The following is a 14,611-nucleotide window of genomic DNA, read 5'->3' on the forward strand; positions in this document are numbered from 1 at the left end:
ATTAGAAAAAGTTTTTCCCATATACTTATTTGAACAAATTTCCCAGTTTTTGTGTTGGTGGGAGTAGATGGAAAGTCCAGAATTACATCAAGGTCCCTTCTTCCTCCTAGCTCTGTGATTTAGCATTGACTTTTTGTACTGAGCAGAGAAAAGTAAACTATAGGCTAATAAACACAATCTCTTTTACTCATTTAGAGTCCCAAATCTTCAGGGAGTGGTTGTTTTTATCTGTGCTGTTTTGCTGTTGGGGAACCACTGTACATGCGGTCACTGAACTTCTGTTCCCACACATGATTGTTTGGTGTTCAGGAAAAAACACAGAAGGAAGCACTGCAGCTGAGGAAGGAGTCCCTAAAGTAAATATCCAGGGTTCTTCTGGGGTTCATCCGGGGTCAGGTCACTTCCTGGATCTGAGGAGACCAGAATGGAATCAGGAAGGGGCGCTGACTTCACATAGAGGATGATGGCTCAAACCATTAGCTGAAAGGCTTTTCTTTCTGTTTACATCAGACTATTCTTAATTGCTTCTGTAGCCCTCTGGAAAGGCTGGTAGTTCCAGGAATCTGATTGAATTCATTCACCCTAATATGTGAATGCCTTAGGGCATTTTATTTTTTAAAAGAGGAGAGTTTACTTACCTATAGAATTCTCTAGGTGGTTGTATTCAATTAGTTCAGTGGAGTGAAATGGAAAAGCATATTCCAGCTGATAATGGAGGAAAACCAGGAAGCAAACTGTTAGAAGCTGGGCCTTCCCTGGCATCTTCTCTTTTTACCATATCCTTTTTACCATAACTTCTCTTTTTTAACAAAAATAAATAAATATTTTTATGTTTCCTGGCAGTGGGAGCAAGTTTAGGCTCTCAGGGTTGCAGCAGTCTTATTTGGACTTATTTGGGCCAAATTTCAAGTGGAATACTTAGTGCAGGAATGTTAGAGAAAACAGAAAAATCAGTCAGAGAGGCTCTAAATAAATCTTAATAAAAATTTAAATATAAATTATAATTATGTGCACTTTTCTTTAAAAGTTGGGAGAGGTGGGTCTTCTGAACTTAGGCAAATCTCATGACCCTAATGGGCCTGAGTTTTCTCACATGAAAAATGATTGGTGCCTGCATTTTATTCAGTACAGAGATTATAAAAAGAACCTTTATGTAGAATACCCTGGCTTATGGAGTCTCTGCCTGATTGTGGACAGATGTGAAAGAAAAAATCCATTCCAGAGAGTTTGACTACCTGTTACTTCTAAAAAAAAACATTGATGGGAATGTACTTATACTCTTGTCCAACTATTTTTGGGTTCTCCGTGGATTTCACAGTTTGGCACCCTCTCTGTCCATTATTGTCATATGTAATTCAGACTTAAACATTTAAATTAATAAACTGTATTCCAGATTGTAAAATAATGGAACAGACAGTGACATTTGCCTTTCTGTGTTTACTTCTGGTCTCTAATATAGCAAGTACTATGCACATATGATTAATCTTGAGAACTGAAAATTTTCTATTTATTCTATGTATTTATACACCATTAAGTTGATGAGGGATTTAAAGGAAGTTAAATACAATGTTGGGCCTTAGGAATATCTTCTCCACCAAAGGAGACAACTGCAGAACAAGGCTGATTTGATAACTTCTCCCATGAGATTAATACAAGCTGTAGAGCAGCAGGGCTCCAGAGGCCCGAGGATCGATGCTGATGGGAAGGAGGCCTGTCCTGCAGCGGCGAGATGCTTTGAGTTTTCTCCAGCTCCACCCTGTCATTCAGAAACAGGCTAGAGAGTTCTTGGCTGGGTGCGGGTGCTGGGTGCCGCAGGAGAAAGGAGTGTGATTGGAGAGAGAAACTGCGCTGAGGCTGTCTGGAGCAACGTGCTGGGGCAGGACCCCTCAGGGAAGGAGTAGGGAAGGCTTGCACGGAAGGCAGCTAGCAAATGACATGCTGCGCCAAAAGTAACCAGGCTTCTTCATTTCTCTTAATGGTACTCCATAGTTGACAAAGCATAGGACACTTAAGGTGACTGCTGAAGCAAAGGAAGTATTCGGGGCAATGATTTCTGCCTCCAGCATCATGTGTTAATTAACTGGGATTTAAGGTTGTTCCTGGTACTGTATGTCTATACATTTCTTTCCAATACAATGTGGCGTGATGGAAACAACACAGAATTTTGATTTAAAAGCAGTGTCCCAGACTCCTCCTACCTGTATGAATTTAGGGAAGTTGCTTATCTTTGATGGGCCTGATTTTCTTCATCTACAAAATATCAGTGATGAAGATAACAAAGGTGGCCTTGTCGGGGTGCTATGAGGCTCATGGGGGGTGTGAGCAGGCTCTGAGCCCTGTGCTATAGTGCTTTATCTATCGGTCATTAAGATCCAGTTAAGCAACTCACTTCCTCGTGTTTGTGTTTACTATTTCAGTGGTTCCCTGTCAGACAAGCGATTTCTGTTTACTTCCAATGGTAAGAATCGTGCTTTCCTGAAGAATATGATAAAATCATCAGTGGTAGTTTATTCTTCCATACCCTTCCAATGATAAAGTTCTTTTTTTTCCTTGTTTTCCTCAGATCTCATAGCACCAAATACGCTGACTTAAAAAATACAAAAGAGAATAAACCCAGTTAACATTAAGCAGAAAATATTTCTCTTTATAATCTAAGCTCTCTCAGATTTTTGCCAAAAAGAATGAATATTTGAAATGACATTAAGATAAATTTCTTTATGTTAGGTTTTAACAGAAAAATCTTTTAAATAGTACAGTTTGATTTGTGGTTATCTTAAGTTACTGAAAATGAGCATATAAAATAAAGGCTTTTTATTCCCTCCATCATGGAATATATTTTGTGTAAATATTCTTCTTCCTCACACAAAGTAAGATATTTTAAAAAGAACAATATGAATATGTCTTCTTTGCCCAGGAAGAGGAGGGTGCCCTTTATTTACTCCCTCCACATTGCTTTGGACTTGGTATAGGAAGGTCCTAAAAGTGAGTATTGGATATAATTCACTAATGTTCAGAGTATTTGACCTACCTGCTCTTCAAAGGTACAGAGAATGGAGTCCCACTCTAATCAAGTGAGAAGAACCTCAGCATTTTAAACCTTTAAGACACATCGATTACACTTTGTTGAAATCAGGATGGATTTAGGTTAGAAAGGGAAATTTACAGTGGGGTCAAAGAGATGTCACTTACAAGAGATAGGACTTTAGTGAGGTCCATTAAAAAAAGTGGCAACAATTTCAAGATATTGCAGTATAAATGAGTCAAATGGAAATCTGGGTCATTAAAAAACTAGTAATTAAACAGTTGATTTGCTATCGCAATGGAAGTAAATGGAAGTGAATGATTCTAGATGAGATGGGGTACTTTTATCTTTTTGCTTTCGTTTTGTTTTATATGGGAACTATTTCCTGCCCCCCTTTTTTATTCTAGGTTGCAGCAGATCCTTGAGTTTGGAATCTGACAAGCAAATCACAGCTTCTTCTTCTTGGCAGTGGGTCAGTGATATTGGAGAACAAGTTCTTTGGTCTCCTAGCCAAGCCCGACTTCAGGAACAAGGACCGTCATGGGCTTCAGGGGACAGCAGCAAAAACCACAAACAACGAGAGTGGCTGGAGATAGATTTGGGAGAGAAAAAGAAAATAACAGGTACTGACACTAGTGCAATTTCACAAATACAAAATGACTTGTGGTTGAAAGTATGTTTCTGATGTACATAGATGTCTCTCTCTACCTCAAAGTACTTTGCGTCTTAATCTTCACATTGTCTCTGTGGGAAGAACCTGTATACAGGTCGTAAATATGGATGTGTGGATTAGAGATCTGATTTCTCAATGGCAAAACCTTTTTATGGCATATTATCAGTGTGAAAATACATCAGGTTTCTAAATGCGAATAAGGAAAGTTGGCCTATAAAATGACTTCAGATTCCAAATGAGGGGGGGAAAAAAGGAACCTGAAATACATATTTTAAAAACTAACCTATGAATAATGTCTTCTTATAAGGAATTAGGACGACAGGATCCACACAGTCAAATTTCAACTTTTATGTTAAGAGGTTTGTGATGAACTTCAAAAACAACTCTAAGTGGAGGACCTACAAAGGAATTGTGAATAATGAAGAAAAGGTAAGAGAAACTCTGGAGGAAAGAAATGAGTGGGAGAGCAGGCCTCCAAATGCTTTCATCAACCTGTTTCCAGAAAACATATTTGAAGCCTTTACCTGAGATAACTTGGCCTTTGTTTGCAAAGTCTTGCATCTTCAATATCATGAGTGTCTACAAAAATGCAACAGATATAGAATGCTGGGTTTGGTTTCATGTAACGAGGTATGGGTAGGTTGACAAAGACTTAAAAAAGGAACTAATAGAATCTTCAGTTAAAAGTTACCTATTTCTACAGGTGTTTCAGGGCAACTTTAATTTTAGGGATCCAGTGAGGAACAATTTCATCCCTCCCATCGTGGCCAGATATGTACGGGTTGTCCCCCAGATGTGGCACCAGAGGATAGCCTTGAAAGTGGAGCTCATCGGTTGCCAGATTACACAAGGTAGGATTCAGGGCAAGTCAGTGAACAGTTTGATTCCGGTCACATCCTTTGCCACATTGTTGTTACTAATGTGGTTTTTCCAACATCTCTCTCAGGTAATGATTCATTGGTATGGCGCAAAACAAGTCCAAATTCTGTTGGTTCAACTAAAAGAGAAGATGAAACAATCACAAAACTCATCCCCTCTGAAGAAGTGCCCACAGGTAGAGCAGTTATTGTTTTGTGATTTCCTCAGGGGTGTAACTGGTACTCCATTCAAAATTACAGTACCTTCAACAAAATTTTTTTTCTTTGTCATATAAACGTCTGGAAGCAGATGGTTCAGACATGTCTGCATATGTGTAAAATGATGTCCACAACTATTTATTGCAGTATTGCAAGTAGAAAAGAAGTGTTTGCCCTTTAAACACTAGGTAAACATTTTATGAGAAAATAATTGCATATCCATGCAATGGAATATTCTGCAGCCATGAAAAATAATGTGTTAGTAATATAGAAAGCTCTCTGATAAATTGACAAATAAGTACAGTATAGAACAGTTCATATAGAACTCTATTATGTGTGTAAAAAAAGGGTAAAAAAATTATTTATAAATATATATATATATTCATTCTAGCATTTCTGGGAGAATGTCAGGAAGTATAGTTTGGCTACCTGTGGAGGAAAAGCAAAAGTGGGAGATAGACATTGCATTCCAACGTTTAGATACTTTTTAAATTCTGAACATGTAAGGCTATGATCTGTTCAAGTAATGAACATTAAAAGTACATTTATTTTTTCAGAATATAAAATTATTTGCATAGTAATTTTACAAAATTTGGACAGATTAGAGAAATATAAATAAGAAAAAAATCAGCCATAAATCAGCATCCAGATAATCACCAAATTCTGTTGTATCTAATCAATTACATATATATTCATAACTTTGAGACAAAACAGTAGCATACCATATATTCTATTCTGTAGCATATATTTTTCACTTAACATTGTATTGTGAGCATTTTTCAATGTTACAAATATGTGAAAAACAATTATATCTTTATAGTATTTTTTCATATGGAAATACCATTATTTAGTTAACCATTCCCCTATTGTTCAATGTTTAAGTTAAGTTTTTCCTAAATTTCCGCTCTTATAAATAACACTGCAGTTATTTATGTAAGTTCCTTTCTAAGTTCCTTATCTCTTTCATGAACTATACGTTACCACTCCTGGTCGTCCCTTTATTTTCTTCCCAGGGTTCACAGATAAAGAAGGGCGAAGAACAAATATTTCTTTTTTAGTTTGTATAGTTTCTATAAGCTTGGGGCCTGCTGTAGTAGCTAGTAAAGTGGCCTCCTTTTTTAAAGCAGAAGGAGTTGTAGGAAGACATAGACTGGTGTTTCATGCTGCAGAGCGGAAATGCTGTTTGAGGTCACCAGGCTGCATTTTCTTTTTGTTCACAGCTCCAAAGCTCTGGAAAGGGGAAGCCCAGAGTCCCCAGTCCTCTGTTATTGCCCAGGTCCAAACATGCCCACCATCAGGGAGAACTGGTTGCTTAAGCAAAGCTTAAGAGCTGTGCACTATGCTGAAATCTGTTACCTGGCTGAATAGCTCCTGGCCGAGTGGGCCAGCTTTAAATCTTCCCCTTCAATTCTGACTTTTGGACTCTAAGATGGTCCAAGCAACAAGCTCAGAGTCAACATAAATCCCTGATGAACACTGAAAACTATTTTTTGGAATGAAATCTTGCCATTTCCAACAACATAGTTGGACCTAGAGGGTATTATGCTAAGTGAAATAAGTCAGACAGAGAAAGACAAATACCATATGATTTCATTTGTATGTGGAATCTAAAAAAAATAAAAAATAAAAAAAATAAAGCAGAAACAGACTTGTAGATATAGAGTACATGTTGATGGTTGCCAGATGGGAGGGAGTTTGGGGGCGGCGGGGCGGCGGGGGATTAAGAAGTACAAATTGCCCATTATAAAAACAGTCACAGGGATATAAAGTACAGCATAGGGAATATGATCAATAGTATTATAATAACTCCATATGGTGTCATTTGGATACTAGATTTAGTGGAATGACCACTTCATAAATTATATAAATGTCTAATCTCTATGTTGTACACCTGAAACTAATATAATATTGTATGTCAGCTATAATTGAAACAAATGTTTTCATTGTTGAAAACAAACCAAAAAAATTTTAAAGAAAACTGCCTCGGGAGGGGGAGGGACAAATTTTATTTTGCTAAAGTTAGCCAGGATTTTGAATACTCTCATTTTGCATTCCAGTGTCAGTAATTGCCTACCTCCCATGTATTTGTTTTCCCCATATATTAACCCACTGAAAACCTTTCAAATAAATGTTGCATTTTAGATCATGAAACGTGGTTGCAGGTCATTTCTGTTTTAATGTGCTTCCTCCCTCTTAGGAATAAACGTCACAATGATTGCTATTCCACTGGTGCTCCTCCTTGCCCTGCTCATTGCTGGAATGGGAATCTTTGCAGCCCTTAGAAAGTATGTGACTTTACACTTTTAAATTTCTTTTCTAATTACATAAACAATCAAAAACCAAAAAGGTTACTCTTCAAATATTCATGTGTAGAAATGCAGCATTACTTCTTCCAAGATAAAATGTTAACATATTTTCCAAACAAGCTGGTAGAGGTGGAGGTCTCAGGTATTATTTTAGAAACTGTACTTATTTTGAAACCTTTTCAGTAGGATTTTTTTTTGTTTCAATAGGAGGAAGAAGAACGGAAATCCTTATGGATCCGCTAAGGCTCAGAAAACAGGTTGGTTGAAAACTCTGTCTACAGTTTTATTCGGTCTTTGAGGCAGGGACAGGATCTGCTGATTAAAAGCATGATCAGGTCTGGAGTCCATACTTGTATGGTTAAAAAATAAGATCTATAGCTTTTAAGTTAGCAGATTTATAAGGAAGGAATATATTGTATCCAGTCTTTTTAATTCAGAGTTTTCAGAGTCACTTTACTTTTGCTTTTGTTCAGCATCACTCCATCGTTTATCAACATCTTTTTTTTTGGAGGGAGGCACTGGAATTTAGGCCACCGCATTGCCAAGGAAAAGTTATAAAAGCCCCTTCTGTGACCTGAACATTTCCAGCACTCAGCTTCTGCAGGCCTCCAGTATATTTTCCGCTCTGGGAAAGTGAGGGAAGGACTAAACAGGGCTTGTATTCAGGTTTCAGAAAATCTTTAGGACACAGGACACCCAAGCAATGCACCAGCTGCAGTCCAGAGAGAAAGGGCAGCGAGGCAGGACCTCTGAGAATCTCAGGGACAACTTGGGACTCCACCTTCACAGGCTCTAGACAGCCAGCTGTGTTGACTCCTCTGGGTCATGAATACCAACCATCTCAGTGCAGACTAGAAGACTAAGCCCAGGTGGTCTAACATAGGGATAATCTGGGACCTGTGGGTACACAGATACATTTTAAAGGTACAGTGGAAAGGCACAATGTTTAAAGGTACAGTGGAAAGGCACAATGGAAAGTACAATGTTTGCTGTTATAACAACCTCAGCTAGCTGTTTCTACCACACACATTTGAAGCACTGTGCCCGGGAATTTATCACAAGGTCAGCCTGCAAAAGGCAGCCTGACCTCTGGCTCATGGAGGAGGACACATCATGGAGTATGTGCATTACACTTCTGAGATACTACTTCGTTTTGTGTTATCTTTATTCCAGATTGTTGGAAGCAGATTAAATATCCTTTTGCCAGACAACAGTCAGCCGAGTTTACCATCAGCTATGATAATGAAAAGGAGATGACACAAAAGTTAGATCTCATCTCAAGTGCTATGGCAGGTAAGTGTTAAGCCTCTGTGACAGTGCCGTTAAGGAGGTGTTGCTTGTGAGAGAAGGAGACCAGGAGAGAAATAAGACTAAAATCCTTTTGTTTAGATAGGGTCCTATAATCAGTAATGTGTGAAGTTTCTTTCTGCACTCTGCACAGAGTTACAAACTGACACAGATATTTCTCGAAAGCAGAGGCTTTTACTCCTGCAGGGGCTAAAATGACACCAAAGCAATGGCTCTGAAGTACCACTAAAATCTGGAAGCTCGTATTTGTTTTTGTTACTAAGGTTTCATTTAAGGCTCTAGGAAAGATGAACTAGGGACTAGAAAGATGGATTAAGTACAGCTATTGCCTTTGAGGAAGAGGAGACAGGAGATGAAGAAATCTTTAGTGTTAGAATGGCCATCTATGTGGAAGGATCCACTTTTTGCTTTTTAAAAAAATTTCTAATCCATTAAGGACTGGTACTTTGTAAAATTTCTAATCCATTAAGGACTGGTACTTTGTAAAATACAATACGAATTAGTAGTAATAATGAAGCTTTTTAAAAAGACATACAAAATACAAAGCTCCTTTTTAATTAGACTCGAGGGACTTAAAATTACTCTCTCAAATTGCTATAAGTTTCCAAACACTTCCTCTCAGTTTGTGTAATCTCTTTGTAGACCTGTCACAAACAGTTCTCAGATATGTAGGTGTCTACAGACTACACTGAGTAGCACTGCTCTAGCTTCTTGCTTCTCAAAGTGTGTTTTAAGGACCACCAGCAGCAGCAGCAGCAGCATTTGGGAGCTTGCTAGAAATGTGGGCTTTCAGGCCATGCCCCAGGCCTACTGAACCAGAAGTTCCTGGGTGTGCTTGTATATACCAGCTTCGGAGAGGTGTCAGTAGAAAGGTTGTCTGAGCCACTTCAGAGGCAAAGAGAACATCTCTTCAACTGAAATCCATCTTCTTGTTCCTTTCTCCCAACAATTCTAGTTCTATCTTGGGGGTGAAGCCAGAGAGGCGAGAACCCCTTGTCTGTCCTTTTCTGCCTTTCATTCTCCTTCAGGGTCCAATGCAGCCTCCTCTTCCTCATGGCGTGGTCCTTCTTGGGCTCCTATATGTGCAAGGCCCAGGTCCTGCTCTTTTCCCCATTCATCTGCAGTCTCCTCCTGCAAGCTGTCTCACCCACTCCAAAGCTCTCAGCAGAGTCCTTCCTTGCATATGTGTCCACTCTGCTGCTCATGCCCAGACTTCCTTCCTGGTCCCCAATAAATCAGTAATTCTCATCTGCTGGACATCTCTCCACCTGAAGTGTCACCAGTTCTTCAGGGGGTCCAAAATTGGACCCCTTGTTCCTAACCTCCCCACCTGTGCTCCGTGCACCCCTACTAAGTGGCTTCCCAGCTCTGCATTCCTGTCTGTCTTCCAGGCTTAACCTGAGAAGGGTCTTTGGCGCCCCTCTTTCCTCATACCCTATGTATATCATTGGTAATAAATTCCTCTTGTTGCCAAAGTATGGCTTTTCTAAGGCTGCTTTCAGTTCCCTTTTCTGTTTCATTTCTCTTTGCTTCTTACTCCTTGTGTGTGTGTGTGTGTGTGTGTATCTTTTCTTTTTCAGTCTACCCGCTAGAGTTACCTTTAACCGTGCCAGTCTCTTATTTAGAATCCTCAGTAGGTTTCTACAGAATTAAATCAAGCTTCCTTGCAACACACTCAGCGCTTCTCAAGATCTAGCATGTGGTTAACAGTGGACACTTGGGACTTGTGCTTGAATTCTCACTCCATTGGCTGCCAGCTGTGTGATTCTGGAAAATTTACTTTCTCTCTGCTTCATTTTTTCATTATGTAAAATGGAGTAATAGTTCCTAGCTCATAGCACTTTTTATTTTTTGGAGGATTTAATTAATTAATATCTTAATATCTTAGAATAGTGCCTGACATGGAATAACAACTACATAATTGTGAGGTTTAATCATCATCACCGTTATCATTAGTACCCAACCTACTATTTTGGTCTTTGAATTCTATTAAACTAGTCCACGTCTCTCATACTGTGACCACATCAAACTGTTTTCGTGGTTTGTTTAATAGGTTGTTTAATCACTTTTCCGTCCACGCCCAAATTTTGGCATTTTAAGAGCCAGTATAAAAGCTCCATGAAGCATTTCCCCCCATGCCCCTAGATAGAGTTAAAGGTAATCTCTGCTTCTCTAGGTTCTTATGACCCTGGAGGCTTCCTAAAGCAGCATATGGATGTGTACACCCCTGCGTGTGGCCTCTGTGTGCTTTACATCTTGGTGTCTCTGACCATGCCTGGTCCACATTAGGCACTCAGCAGAGTCGGTTGGGCAGAGTGCCCTCTACAAACAACTAGCTTACCCGTGTATCCATGTGCTGAACAAATGATGTGCCTTCTGCTCTTTTGATTTCAGATTACCAGCAGCCTCTCATGATTGGCACCGGAACTGTCACAAGGAAGGGTTCCACCTTCCGACCCATGGACTCTGAGGCGGACGAGGCAGGGGTGAGCGCCGAGGCCCCCAGCCACTATGACTGTCCTCTCCCCATGGGCCGCCACGAGTATGCGCTGCCCTTGACCAACGCAGAGCCCGAGTACGCCACGCCCATCGTGGAGCGGCACCTGGCCCGGGCGCACACCTTCTCTGCGCAGAGTGGCTACCGTGTGCCGGGGCCCCAGCTGGCACACAAACACTCCCTCTCTTCTGGCAGCTTCTCCCCAGCTGCAGCGGCAGCTGGCACCACAAGTACGGGCTACCAAAAGCCGCAGAGCCCCGCGCCCGCCAACTCAGGCTACTCTCAGCCCAAAGCTGGGGGCTGCTCAACCGCAGAGCACGCAGAACCAGATTATCAGAAGCCCCAGATGAATGATGCTTACTCAGCCCCCAGAGACTGCCTGAAACCCCTCAACCAGACAGCTGTGACTGCTCTTTTGTGAACATAATGTGAAACAAACCTGCTGTGGTACTGAGCATCCTGCTGTGTGCTGGGCACTGGAAGAAGGGATGTGTGTGTGTGTGTGTGTGTGTGTGTGTGTGTGTGTGTGTGTGTGTGTGAGAAATTTAATAGGATCCTCCGGTGGAGTCCTAGAGACCACCTCCCAAACTGTTTACAAAGATGTGCAGCTGGGCAAGAAGTCTGTTGAGTTTTGTTGGGCTAGAAAAATGAAAATTTTTAGATGGTATTTTCATTTTTCTGTGATATTGAGCTGCTTTGGTGTAAAATGTGCAATCTGTACAGTTATATTTAACAAGAATTAAAGTAACTTAAGTTTGCTTTTTCAGATTTTAGTTCTGCACAGAGGTTAAGTGGGAGAATGCAGCTATTGCAAAAACGTATATAAAAGTATGTTCACTGTTAAAATATATTTTATATGATACTATGTTAGCAGCAGGTCTGTTTAAACTTAATCTTGTTTTTGTGGCTCATTTTCTTTCCTTTGATAACTAGAACTAAAAGCATTGTTAACATTCTTCTGAAAGGAATGAAATTACTTGAAGCATGAAAAGCACACCAGGGTGGTTGTTAACAATTATGATTGCAGATTTAAAAACACAGAGAACCACCTCAGCAACTACCTGTTCTGTAGACTCCACTTCAGGTAGGATGTGCAGTGGCCAGTCAGGGCATTCATAGAGCAGGAGGGGACCACACTGCCCTCACCTGCAGGACCTGATCCCTGGGGAACTGGCCTCCATCACACTTTGCTTCTTCCTCACCTCAGACCTGGCTGATGCTGTATGGCTTTCACATGCAAATCCACCTTTTCAAGCTCTGCGAAGCCAAAAGCTGACTTATCAGTAACCCAAACTGCTCTTCCAACAAATTGAATGAAGGTGGCACAGCAATTACAGCCTGAATTACTGTATCAGATGCTTTTGTACCTCAGGCTAAAAATATTGCTGAGGTCAGATGCCCACACTTTTCATGACTTTCTTCAGAAATAGCACATTGTACTCTGAAACACAAAAAATATTATTTGAGCTGTGTTCTTACAAAACTGACCGAGGCCAAATCTACACAGAGCTTTTCTACTGAGATGGTTGGGAACTGAACTGATTTTGTAAGGAACACTTTTCTCTTCTAGTATATGTCTAAGTTCCAAGTTAGCCCAGACCTCAGCTATACCTCATGTTCAGTAGTCTTTATCTGAGTTTGCCTTGTGAGTTTGCTGTGGGGGATTTAACCTCTTTTGCCAAAGAGGAAAATATACATTTGTTTGTTTAATAGAAAATGTGGACCAAAAAATTCTTTCACTAAAAAAATGTATTATAATCCTATTTGTATGACTGTGACTTTCTGTGAAATGTATAAATGTTAAAATAGTGAGGGTGCTGGAAGGTTGTGGCAGATTATCTGTGGGTTATTGTGGTGGATACACTGTTTACGTTGTGCTGTTTACATGGTTTTACATGCATACTAATATAATACACTATGCCAAATGAAAGTGCCTGCGCCTCTCATTGCTGTCTGCTTGCTGGCCTATTGAAAGCACTTGTAACTCGGGCACCGTGAAAGGGCAAGTGATACAGCAAAAAGAGCACAGGCTTGGGGACAGATGTGTAGATTTGGCCTGGGGATATCAGGAGAAATAACTAGAAGTAGGGAGTCCTCTATAATTGGTTAAGAGTGCATATTTGGCTTTTTCTGGTTGATCCTAACTTGCAAATGGGCACAAAAATTAGGGAAGATAACAGTTATTAACTAAATTTTAGCAATTTGGGGTCAATCGCTACAGATATTATTGCTTGGCCTCCTGGATTATTACCAGAAATAGTGGTCTGACTTCTTATAGGTCTAATTTATAGGAGGCTGGCTGTCTGAGCTGGTTACTGTGGTTAATGTGTCGGTTTCTTATGTTTATTGCTATAGGTTGTGAATCAGAGTTCTGTTTTTATATATGGTCTGGCTGTTTTCCATTTGTATATTTAGTCTGTCATTGTATAACCCTCAGCCTCAGTTTCTTCATGTGTCAAAATGATGCCAATGCGCCTTCCTCCAAGGCTTACAGATAAGAATTAATTTGGACAGCATTTATCAAAGTGTTTGTTCTATAGTAGGCTTTTTTTTTTTTTTTCTCAGTGGGCTGTGCATAGCATTTTAACATTAAAATACTTGTCCATGAGAACAGGTCTTTAAAAAAATAGGTATCTTTACAATGGAGCTGTCTTCTTTGTCTATGACATTTCTTCCCCTATACTCATGATCTAATCATGACTGAAAGGAGAGAACAGGACTTTGTTTTGAAACAGCACTTCCTCAGGGTGGCCTCACTGTGTACACCAGGGTGGGTGAGTGGAAAGGTCTGATAAACCTTACACAGCAGAGCCTAAAACTACAGGATAAGAGCAGAAAAATACTATGTCTTTCTTTTTCAGTGTTTTGCAGTGTTAGCATGTATGATAAAATGAGAATGAGATCATTCTAATTTTCTGGTTTCTTCTATGTTATCGAATCCTGTTGGTAAGCAAAGAGTGCATTCTGTCACATCTTACAATTGCGATGGAAGCACATCTGCTCTGACAAAACCACTGACTGCAGAGTCAGCTGAAACTTTGCTATGGGTTTTATTACTATTATTTAAACTTTCATTAGTATTTATAATCAGCCTAGAAAACATCTAGAAAGGATGTGAGAGATTGTTGTTTATTACACTTGCTTTGGATTCTTAGCAGAGAGTGAAATCACATTTATATTATAGGTGCAGCTATAGAAACTATGAATAATAGCCTTTCATAAACATATCACCATAAAGCCTTTCATAAACACATTAGTTCAGCAGTCCAGGTTGGCCTCACTAGTCTCAAAATGGTTCCCTTGCATTCATTCATGCACCTAATAGTTACAAAAGTTCTGAGAGCAACGTTCACCCATACTACTTAAGTTGAGAGAGCTGCCTGGGCTCTGGCCTGGACCTGGGAACAGTTGAGTCCCACTAATGTGAAGCTAGGGTTGATTACGATCCTGCTAGTGGCCCCTGCCCCAAACACAGCCCATACAGTCACCCAGCGCTCTCCTCGAACCCATGCTGCCATGTTCGCTGCTCACTACAGGTCTCTCTCCCAGCCTCTCAATTCTGGGAATAAATTCCTCCAGACTCTTTAAAGACTTTTGCTCTGCTTTTGGTATTCTGCAATTTGACTACTGTGTTCAGATGTGAATTCATTTGTATTCACATTACTCAGACTTGGGCTTCTTGAATTTTAGGATTCATTGTTATTAACTATGAGAAAGTCTCATCCCCCC

The 14,611-nt window shown here is 40.0% G+C and overlaps 1 protein-coding gene across 1 annotated transcript in view; it reads left to right on the plus strand.

Moving 5' to 3' along the window:
* Positions 1 to 12,812, plus strand: part of DCBLD1 (discoidin, CUB and LCCL domain containing 1) — a 63,950-nt gene extending 51,138 nt beyond the window's left edge. The window contains exons 7-15 of the mRNA XM_039871083.1: positions 2,418 to 2,458; positions 3,430 to 3,645; positions 4,003 to 4,124; positions 4,399 to 4,546; positions 4,642 to 4,749; positions 6,969 to 7,056; positions 7,285 to 7,334; positions 8,251 to 8,370; positions 10,780 to 12,812. Coding sequence (XP_039727017.1) covers positions 2,418 to 2,458; positions 3,430 to 3,645; positions 4,003 to 4,124; positions 4,399 to 4,546; positions 4,642 to 4,749; positions 6,969 to 7,056; positions 7,285 to 7,334; positions 8,251 to 8,370; positions 10,780 to 11,303 — 1,417 coding nt within the window. The 3' untranslated portion in view covers positions 11,304 to 12,812. The remainder of the gene's footprint in view (positions 1 to 2,417; positions 2,459 to 3,429; positions 3,646 to 4,002; positions 4,125 to 4,398; positions 4,547 to 4,641; positions 4,750 to 6,968; positions 7,057 to 7,284; positions 7,335 to 8,250; positions 8,371 to 10,779) is intronic.
* The last annotated feature ends 1,799 nt before the right edge of the window (positions 12,813 to 14,611 follow it).

The sequence above is a fragment of the Pteropus medius genome, unplaced genomic scaffold (genome assembly GCF_902729225.1).
Source record: "Pteropus medius unplaced genomic scaffold, Ma_sr-lr_union100, whole genome shotgun sequence".
In the NCBI taxonomy this organism is placed as follows: Eukaryota; Metazoa; Chordata; class Mammalia; order Chiroptera; family Pteropodidae; genus Pteropus; species Pteropus medius.